Raw genomic sequence first — 11048 nt, forward strand, 5'->3', positions numbered from 1 at the left:
GCTCCTTAACATTGGTCTTGGCAATGATGTTTTTTTTTCAATATGACACCAAAAGCACACATGACCAAAACAAAAATGAGCAGGTGGGATTATATCAAACTAAAGGCTTCTGCACAACAAAAGAAATGATTGATAAAAAGAAAAGGCAACCTATGGAATGTAAGAAAATATTTGCCATCTTTCTGATAAGGGGTTAATATACAAAATGTGTAAGGAAATCATATAATACGATAGTAAAAAAACCAAACAATCCAATTTTAAAATGGTCAGAGGACTTGAATAGATGTTTTTGCAAAGAAGACATACAAATGACCAACAAGTACATGGAAAGGTGCTCAACCTCATTAATCATAAGAGAAATGCAAATCAAAATCAGAATGATATATCATCTCACACCTGTTGGAATGGTTATTATTAAAAATACAAGAGATAAGGATGTGGAGAAAAGGGAACTGCACTCTCAGTGAAACCATAAACTAGTATAACCACTATGGAAAACGGTATGGAGTTTTTCTCAAAAAATTAAAAATAGAGCTATCATATGGTATAGCAATTCCACTTCTGGATACATATCCATAGGAAGTGAAATCACTATCCTGAAGAGGTATCTGCACACCCATATTCATTGCAGCATTATTTACAATAGCCAAGACATAGAAACAACCTGAGTCCAGATGGTTATAGAAAACATCTTTAAAGGGCTGAAAGAAAACCAAATACTGTGAAGTTAAGAGTTCTATACCCAGTGAAAATATTCTCCAGAAATTAAGGTGACTTGGAAAGGGTGACTGCCAGGAGCTGGGAGGTCAGAAAGGAGGCTGTGTAGCCTAGATGAGGGGTCATGGCACGGGGACTATCACGAATGAGACACTCTCAGAGGACACCTTTGGAGGTCACTTGACCCCTGACTTACTCCCAGTGTTAGTTTTCTAGAATAGACATCTTATCACACTACTACCTAAAAAATCCTGTGACCTAGAGCATTCAAATCCCTCATTTTCACATGTACATCACTCCCCAATCTCATCTCACCCTTAAAATTAGTTTTTTGGTTTGTTTTTTTTTTCTCTTCTTCAAATATTCTTTTTTTTTTAACATCTTTATTGGAGTATAATTGCTTTACAATGGTGTGTTAGTTTCTGCTTTATAACAAAATGAATCAGTTATACACATACATATGTTCCCATATCTCTTCCCTCTTGCGTCTCCCTCCCTCCCATCCTCCCTATCCCACCCTTCCAGGTGGTCACAAAACACCGAGCTGATCTCACTGTGCTGTGCGGCTGCTTCCCACTTAGCTATGTACTTTATGTTTGGTCGTGTATGTATGTCCATGCCTCTCTCTCACTTTGTCACAGCTTACCCTTCCCCCTCCCCATATCCTCAAATCCATGCTCTAGTAGGTCTGTGTCTTTATTCCTGTCTTACCCCTAGGTCCTTCATGACCTTTTTTTTTTTTCCTTAGATTCCATATATATGTGTTAGCATATGGTATTTGTTTTTCTCTTTCTGACTTACTTCACTCTGTATGACAGACTCTAGGTCCATCCACCTCACTACAAATAACTCAATTTCGTTTCTTTTTATGGCTGAGTAATATTCCATTGTATATATGTGCCACATCTTCTTTATCCATTCATCTGTTGATGGACACTTAGGTTGCTTCCATATCCTGGCTATTGTAAATAGAGCTTCAATGAACATTTTGGTACATGACTCTTTTTGAATTATGGTTTTCTCAGGGTATATGCCCAGTAGGGGGATTGCTGGGTCATATGGTAAAATTAGTTTTAATTAAAGCTACCACTTTAGAAAGAAAACACAACGGCAGCAGCATGTGTTTTTTCCTTTAAGAGAGGAACCCATTTTTTCTCACTGAAATTCTCCAGCTAGATTTGTTGGGCTAGGGCAGGGTCTCTCTATCTCAGCACTGTTGACATTTGGGGCCAGATAGTTCTTTGTTGTGGGGGGCTAACCTGAGCATCGTAGGATGTCTAGCAGGTCCCTGACCTCTGCCCACTAGATACCAGCAGCACCCCCAAATTGTGATGACCAAAAATATCACCAGACATTGCCAAATGCCAGTTGTCCTGTGGAGGGCAAAATTGCCCCAGGTTAGACCTATCTCGTTTTCTCAAGAAGAAAAAAAAACCCACTGCCGTGTTTATTAAATTTAACGTTTCTCCTCATCTAAAGAGAAAGATGTCAAAGAAAACCTAGGGCATATACATAAGCATGCACTTCACCACCACCACACCCCAACCCAGATAACCTAAAAGAAAAAATAAGGGCAAAGTTCTCTTCAACAATGTATCTTTGCTTCTGGAAGATGTTTTCACATCCTCCTTCTCCCGAGGCCACTTGGGCCTTCAGAATAGCAGTTTTTCACGGGCTGGCCCCGAGCCTTGGTTTTTCTTTTTCATGCTTTTTAACGTGGGTGAGTTTTTCAGCATATCTGGCAAGATCAGAAAGTGGATCTTCCTGCCACGGATGTACACTCCAGGTGAGCCACCCATCACCTCTGTAGGGGACTGTGATCTTGCACATCTGGCAGTTCCTGTTGTCCCCTGTCTCATGAACTTCTCACAATACACGTCACCGGGTTTGTCTGACATTCACAGTGTGGTCCTCAGCCTCGTGTAGGACCTGAACATGCACAGCAATAGACATCTCTGAGGAAGAGCGTGCTGCTCCTGTCTCCTTTTCTTTTGTGACTCCAGGGACAGGTGCGCGAACGACCCGTCCACGCTGCCAGAACCATTTCAAAAAATGCGTCCATTAATTGCTTCCTATACTATTCATACCTACAGACAAAATAAAAACTCCCCTCTTTCTAGGGAAATTTTTATTTTCCTCTCCTTTTGTAAAACATTCGTTACATTTCTTATCCTTGAGTTTTTTTTGTTTTTTTTGTTTTTTGCGGTACGCGGGCCTCCCACTGTTGTGGCCTCTCCCGTTGCGCAGCACAGGCTCCGGACGCGCAGGCTCAGTGGCCATGGCTCACGGGCCCAGCCGCTCCGTGGCATGTGGGATCTTCCCGGACCGGGGCACGAACCCGCGTCCCCTGCATCGGCAGACGGACTCTCAACCACTGCGCCCCCAGGGAAGCCCTATCCTTGAGTTTTAAAACATTGTTTCAATAATCACCAAAGTAGCAAAACTGCGTCCGGTGTCCACGTTATTGATGCTTCCAAGTTGTGTCATTTGACGTGTATGAAACAGAGCCAAAGCTTACCTCTTGTTTCTCAAGAGATATTATTTCTTTTTTTTAAGGCATATTATTTCTAAAATATTGAAAAACACAGCGCAACTTCCGTTGGAGAAAACGAGTTATTCCACTTGTTCTTTCTCTTAGAGCAAGGATGTTTTATAGGGTGAATTCTAAGTGTTTTTTATTCATAAACTTTTTTGTTTTATTGATTATGCTCTTCAAATTGTGCATGAATCCATCAATGCCTATCCCTTTCTCTTCACTAGCCTCTTCCCATACAAACACCTTGGAATTCTGTATTCACAGCCTCACTTATGTCAAACCACCTTCCACAGGGCTTCTCTAGGCATGCAAGAATGAGGGAGAGTTTTCAAGAATGACAAGAAAGATCCCCGCCTAACTGCAAACCCTCTGACAGTCAACTATAACTCATTTCTGAATATATATTGTTGAAACTCCATTTTTTATGTCACCTAGAAAGAATGTATCCTGTCATTCTTTAAAAACTGTCACCTCTGTCAGTGGAAAGAGAAAAAGTTTTAATCATACAGACAGTCTGTGTTGGTATAAATCTCTCTCTGCCAACAGTTGTTGAAACATAAGAATAGAGAGCTTTTACTGGATCTTATCCAAAAGTGGAATGAAATCTGGTTTTTACCCTTCACTGTTATCAGTGTCATTTTCTAATTTACCCTAAATGGTATCAGAATGTGTGCCCTGTCTTCCTAACTTTATCTGTGAACAGTCCTCCTGCTGCCATTCCTGCAGCCACATTCAGAGGCACACAGGCCAGGATTGGAATCTTGCCCCATCACTTACCGCTCTGTGATTTAGGAAAGGTATTGGACCTGTTCAAGCCTTGTATCCTCATCTGTAAAATGGAAACAGTAATACCTTCTCATAGTGAAATGAGACCTTGTGTGGGAAAAACTGCCCTAGTCAAGTTTCCCTGATTAAGAGATTGTTAATTTTTGTTGTTGCTCTTGTTGGTTTGTTTCTAAGAGAATGAATAACCAACAAAGAAAGTAACCTACCTGTATTAGTTTTAAAAATGAAGGGAGAGGATTTTTCTGGAAGAATAGTTGGGTAACTTTTGTCATTAGCCAATGAAACATTGAACAACAAGGTTCAGAAAGGGTAGATACCAGTGCAGCTTTCAGGACCTCAGCAGCTGTTCCTTTCACTCAAAAATGTCCTGCCATTAACATGACTCATCTTCAAACTTCATTAGCGCACACATCACTCAGGATAAATTTTTGAGAAAAAGAACCTGATTGCTTCCCCCTGGCTAACATATGTGTTTTTCTCAGTCTCCTCTCCTCCAAATCCAATCAGCTGTGGTTAGGAAGGAGGTTCCTATGTCTCAGGTTTGCAGGGCCTCTGAGGAGAGCAAGGCTGACATGCACCCCAAAATGTAAGTGGTTCTGGTGCTTGGAAATGCACATAATAAGTGCTTAATGGGTCTTAGCAATTGTTGTCATTGTTGAGAGTGTACCCTGTCATTTTCAGGCTCCATACATTTGATTACATCATTTTTTTAAACCACTGAAATGTTATTCCTCCTCTACATGAATGAAAATGAAATCATTCATTTTTTTCATTCGTCCAGAAAATATTGATTTCATGCTTAATATGAGTCAAACGGTGTTCTTGGCAGTGGGGATACAGTGGAGGACAAAGTCCCTGCCTTCCTGGAACTTATATTCTAGTGGGGGCGGAGACTCTGGGAAGAATTGTACCCATAAACCATGAATTAATATAATTTGAGGTAGTGAGAAGTGCCACAGTTTGAGGGAATAAGTAATGACAGTGGAGGAAGAATAAAGGCTAAATGTGGAAGATAAAACAGGGCCTGTGGACTCCGGTAAGGAGTTCAATTTTTATTTTTAGAGTGCTGTAAACCTGTTGAAAGATTTTGAATAGGGGATGGTGAGATCAGATTTATATTTATCAAAAATCATTCTGGATGTTACATGGAGAATGATTGTAGTGGAACAAGATAGAAAGCAAGATAGAAAGACAGGAGGGTACTGTGGTCATCCAGGACAATGGTGGCAGTAGCAGTGAAGTAAAGAATGAGATTTAGGTTGCATTTTGGGTTTTGTTTCACTATGAAATATTTCAAGCATACAAATGTAGAGGATAATAGATTGGTATACCTACCTTCCAATTCTATCATATCTTAACATTGTGCCATATTTGCTTCAGATCTTTTTTTATAAGAAGGAAAACTTTACAAATATAGTAGAATCCCCCAGAATAGCCTACAGATCCTATTCCCTTCTTCTCAGAGGTACCCACTGTCCTGGTTTTGATACTCATCATTCACATGTATGTTTTCTATCACATATGTACCTATCCATAAATATACAGCATTGTTTTCCCTTTTTGCAAAATTTACATGAAAGTTATATAATTTTTTCCAACTTGATTGTTTCATTTGGCATTGTTTTGGGGATTTGTCCATATTCTTTTTTTTTTTTTTAATTTTATTATTTATTTATTTTTGGCTGTGTTGGGTCTTAGTTGCTGTGCATGTGCTTTTTCTCTAGTTGTGGCGAGCGGGGGCTACTCTTTGTTGTAGTGCGTGGGCTTCTCATTGCGGTGGCTTTTCCTGTTGCAGAGCATGGGCTCTAGGCGTGCGGGCTTCAGTAGTTGTGGCACACGGCTCAGTAATTGTGGCTCACGGGCTCAGGAGTTGTGGCTCGTGGGCTCTAGAGCGCAGGCTCAGTAGTTGTGGCGCACGGGCTTAGTTGCTCCGTGGCATGTGGGATCTTCCTGGACCAGGGCTCGAACCCATGTTCCCTGCATTGGCAGGCAGATTCTTAACCACTGCACCACCAGGGAAGCCCTGTCCATATTCTTATATGAAGCTCTGGCTCTATTCATTTTTTTCTTACTGTATACATAGCATACTTTTGCAGGAACATACCACAATGCATGTATCTACCCTATCCTTGATGGACAAGACAAGTTGTTTTTAACTTTTCGCTGTTACAGTGATGGAATGAATATTCTTGTACATATCTCCTGGTGCACATGTGCCTGTATAAGAGTTTCTCTAGGTTAGTACTTCCTAACTTCAGGTAATGCACACAAAGAAAACAATAAAATTTCTGTGGCATGTTAATAAACTGGAGGGGATTTAGGAATATCTATATGGAGCTTGGTGAAAAAGCTCATTATTTTTTTCGTATAATTATAAGAAGGAGTGGAATACTAAAGTATTAAGGAAAATATAAAATATTAAGTTTGCATAAAACTTCCAAATAAAAAATTTCAGAAGTTTTAGTGAAGAGCTTGAGAGCACTTCTATGGGCAGGTTTAATGTTTGAATTGTCTGTACTTTTTTTTTTTTTTTTCGGTACGCGGGCCTCTTACTGCTGTGCCCTCTCCCGTTGCGGAGCGCAGGCTCCGGACGCGCAGGCCCAGCGGCCATGGCTCACAGGGCCCGGGGCCCAGCCGCTCCTGGCACGTGGGACCTTCCCGGACCGGGGCACGAACCGGTGTTCCCTGCATGGGCAGGCGGACTCTCAACCACTGCGCCACCAGGGAAGCTCTGTCTGTACTTCTTGATCAAGACATTTTAATGACAATGTGTTCAAGTTCTTATTGACAAGATATTTTGCATTTATGCAATCATTCAAAAGTTGAAATTATATTTTAAAAATCAAGTAACCAGTCCTTTTCTATCATTGACAAATATAATTTTGAAATTTTTTGATAAATAAAATAGATTTTAGATTCTAGTTGTGCAGATAGCAGAGTTCCTTTTATATACCCCAGTTTCCTTGATTATTAACATCTTTTTTTAAATTTAATTTTTATTTTACATTGGAGTACAGCTGATTTACAATGTTGTGTTAGTTTCAGATATACTGCAAAGTGAGTCAGCTATACATATACATATATCCATTCTTTTTCAGATTCTTTTCCCATATAGGTTGTTACAGAATACTGAGTAGAGTTTCCTGTGCTATGCAGTAGTTAACATCTTGCATTAAAATGGTATATATGTCACAACTAATGAACAAATATTGAGACATTATTACTAACCAAAATTCGTATTTTATTCAGATTTCCTTAGTTTTTGCCTAGTGTCCTTTTTTATACCAGAATCTAGCCAGGATACCATATCATATTTAGTTGTTGTGTCTCCTCAGGCTCTCTTTGCTGTGATGATTTCTCTGACTTTCTTTGTTTTTAATGACCTTGACACTTTTAAGGAATACTGGTCAGGTGGTTTGTAGAATGCCCCTTGATTGGGATTTCTCTGATACTTTTCCCCATGATTCAACTGGGGTTGTGTGTTTTTTGAGAGGAAGATCACAGAGATAAAGTGGCATTCTCATCACATCATATCAAGGGTACATACTATCATCATGGCTTATTATATCTCATCAGAACCTGAGAGATGATAAAACACTGTTTCAAGACCATCTTTGTCATAGAGAGCAAATGAAAATAGACTTGTAGCAGCTTCCCATCCTTTAAAATTTGTTGAAATTTGAAAACAAACAAAAAAAACAAACGACCTGATGTAAAAATGAGTAAAGGACTGAATAGACATTTCTCCAAAGAAGTTATTCTGAAGGCCAAAAAGCACATGAAAAGATGTTCAACATCACTAACCATTAGGGAAATGCAAATCAAAACCACAAGGAGATATCATCTGATGCCTATTATGATGGCTACTACTAAAATCCAGAAAATAACAAGTGTTGATGAGGGTGTGGAGAAGCTGGAACCCTTGCACACTGCTGGTGGGAATGTAAAATGGCACAGCTGCTTTGGAAAACAGTATGGCAATTCCTCAAAAAATAAAAATAGAATTACCATATGATCGAATAATTCCGCTTCTTGGTATATACCCAAAAGAATTGAAAGCAGAATCTAGGAGAGATATTTGTTCACATTAGTCACAATAATCAAAAGGTGGAAGCAACCTGCTATTGACTGAATGTCTGTGTCCCTCAAAAATCCATATGCTGATGCTTCAATCCCCAATGCGATGATATTTGGAGGTGGGGCCTCTGGGCAGTAATTAGGTTTAGCTGAGGTCATGCGGGTGGAGGCCCTAGGATTGGCTTAATGCCCTTATAAGAAGATCAAGAAACCAGAGCTCTCTCTCCCCATCATGTAAGGATATAGTAAGAAGGTGGTCATCTGTAAACCCGGAAGTGGATGCTCATCAGACACTAAAGGCTGGCACCTTGATCTTAGATTTCTGAGCCTCCAGAACTGTGAGAAATGTTAGCTATTTAAGTCACACATTCTGTGGTATTTTGTTTTAGTACCCCAGCCTGATTAAGACACAACCTAACTGTCCATGGACAGATAAATGGATAAACAAAATACGGTAAATACATACAATGGAATATTATTCAGCCTTAAAAAGGAAGAAAATTTTTTGTCATATGCTACATCATGGATGAACTTTGAAGACATCATGCTAAGGGAAATAAGCCTGTCACAAAAAGACACATACTGTATAATTCCATTTATATCAGGTACCTAAAGTCATGAAGAAAGCAGAATGGTGATTGCCAGGGTCCAGGGGGAAGAAAAGAATAGGCAGTTATTGTTTAATGAGTATGGAGTTTCAGTTTTGCAAGATGAAAAGAATTCAGGAGATGGATGGTGGTGATGGCTGTACAGTAACGTGACTATACTTAATGGCACTGTATCGTACACTTAAAAGTGGTTAAGTTGGTAAACTTTATGTTGTGTATATTTTATCACAATTTTTTAGATTGTTGAGGCTTACTCTATTATGCTCAATTTTGGTAAATATTCCATGTGCACTTAAAATAATGCATTTTCTGCACATTATTTGTAATCACTGGGTCAAATTTGTTAATTATTCTGTTCCAAAAATCTATATCTTTAATGATTTTCTGTTTGTTTTTTGTATCAGTTACTGAGTTAGGTATGGTAAAATGCTTCACTATACTTGTGGATTTTCTCACTGTAGTTCTGTAAGATACATTAAGTGCATGTCATTAGGTGCATACAGATTTAAAATTGCTATATTTTACTGGTGAATGTAACTCACTCAGAAAAGTCCCAAGTATGGTATCCCCATCAGGTCTATAAATGTAAACCATTTATAGTTCCTCCTGGTCCAGAGGCAATTTACTAATCAGAGGTCATTTTTATCATAAACCTCTATCATGTTTCCAGGTGAACAGAGCTAGAAAATTAACTGAAGGTCAAGTTCTTATGTAGAAAGGAAAAGGTTTTGTTAACCCTTTACCTATAGTGATATTTTTTATCAGTCTGAAAAATCTCAAATTTTATCTCGTCACACATTGCTACTGCCTCATTTTGATTTTTTGTTCTTTGAGGACTCCAATTAAACATTTGTTAGACTTTTCCGGCATTATCTTCTGTCTCAAATCTATGTCTCTAATATTTTCTTACGCATTTTCCATCTTTTTGTTTCTCTGAGCTTCATTCTAAATAGTCTTCTAACATGTTCTTGTTATTAATTCTCTCTTTAACCATGTGTAATATACATATATACCTATAAACTTATCCATTGAGTTCTTAAACATCTCAATTCTAGAGTTTCTATTAGATTGCTTTTTCAAGGTTTGTTTATTTACTTATTTGTGTAAGCTTGCTTTTATTGCAGTCTTTTTCTGATTTTTGATTATGTTTGGTCATTTAATTTGTAAAATTTTATATAGGTTAATTTGAGGTTTGGGCTAATGATGTCTTCATCTGGAGAGAATTTTTGTTTGATTCTGCCCAGTGTCTGTGGAGTACCACTCTAAGATCTGTTTATTCATTATTCAAGGAGTGAGATTTCCTGATGCTATAAAACCTGAATGCAATTTGTGGAAGTGCTGATTTATTTCTGGTTTATCTTTACCCTATGGGATCTTGTATTAAATATGGGGGGTGTTTATTGGACTTTGCTTCTTCTGTGGCACTAGATTTAAATTTATGTCTCTCTTGCCCAGCGATCCTGCAAAAGTCATAGCTCAGTTTATAGATTTTACTTTTGGATTGTCAAATGTCTCAGGATAAATGTTCAGTTTAACTGCCTAGAATACTGCCTTCTAAGATTTTGACTGGTTAACTCCTTACATTTGGCACTTGCTTCTGATTTTCTAAATCTAGATTTTTTGGTTGTTCTTAGTTGTTGAGTTGTATCAAATTACCAATTTCTTTAACATATATGCTAGTGTGAAACCATCCTTGCATTACTGCCATAAAATCTGCTTATAAGTTAGATAGGAAAATTAATTTTTGTTTGGTTTTGGCATTGAGGCTATAATAGCATTTTAAAATAAGTTTCTCTCATTTTAAAATTCTCTCTACAGTATTAGAAATCAGATCATTGGTTATTTCTGGTGGGAGGTTTGACTGGGAAGGGGCGGGAGGGAATTTTCTGGAGTGATGAAAATGTTCTGTATCTTGATAAGCATTTTTCAAAACTAATTGAAGAGTTTACTTAAGATAGGAGGATTTACCTATATGTTATTTATGCCTTAATAAAAATTGTTCAAATACTAATAACTGTTGAATCTAGTTGGAATGTATACAGATATTCATTGTGTTATGCTTTCAACTTTTGTTTGTGTTTAAAAATTCCAGACTAAAAAATTGAGAATATAAAAGATAAATTCATTGTTCATTTTATTTGATACTGTATAGTTTCAGTAAAGGTTAAGGTAAAGTGTAAAGGAGCAAAGAAATGTGATTAAAATAGATGTGTTCTTGGCAAAAGAAGAAAGGTGGCTTGAAACTATCTAGGAGGCTTGAACACGGATATAGGGAAAAAGCAAGAAATCAATGGACAGGAAAAGAGAGATGGTGAGATCAAGAG

General features: G+C 38.1%; 1 protein-coding gene across 1 annotated transcript in view; it reads left to right on the plus strand.

Annotated features, from left to right (window-relative positions):
- The first annotated feature begins 4569 nt into the window (after window positions 1-4569).
- PIAS2 (protein inhibitor of activated STAT 2) overlaps window positions 4570-11048 on the plus strand; it is a 102718-nt gene continuing 96239 nt past the window's right edge. Inside the window, exon 1 of the mRNA XM_007465613.1 lies at window positions 4570-4578. Coding sequence (XP_007465675.1) covers window positions 4570-4578 — 9 coding nt within the window. The remainder of the gene's footprint in view (window positions 4579-11048) is intronic.

The sequence above is a fragment of the Lipotes vexillifer genome, unplaced genomic scaffold (assembly GCF_000442215.2).
Source record: "Lipotes vexillifer unplaced genomic scaffold, Lipotes_vexillifer_v1.1 scaffold36, whole genome shotgun sequence".
Taxonomy (NCBI): domain Eukaryota; kingdom Metazoa; phylum Chordata; class Mammalia; order Artiodactyla; family Lipotidae; genus Lipotes; species Lipotes vexillifer.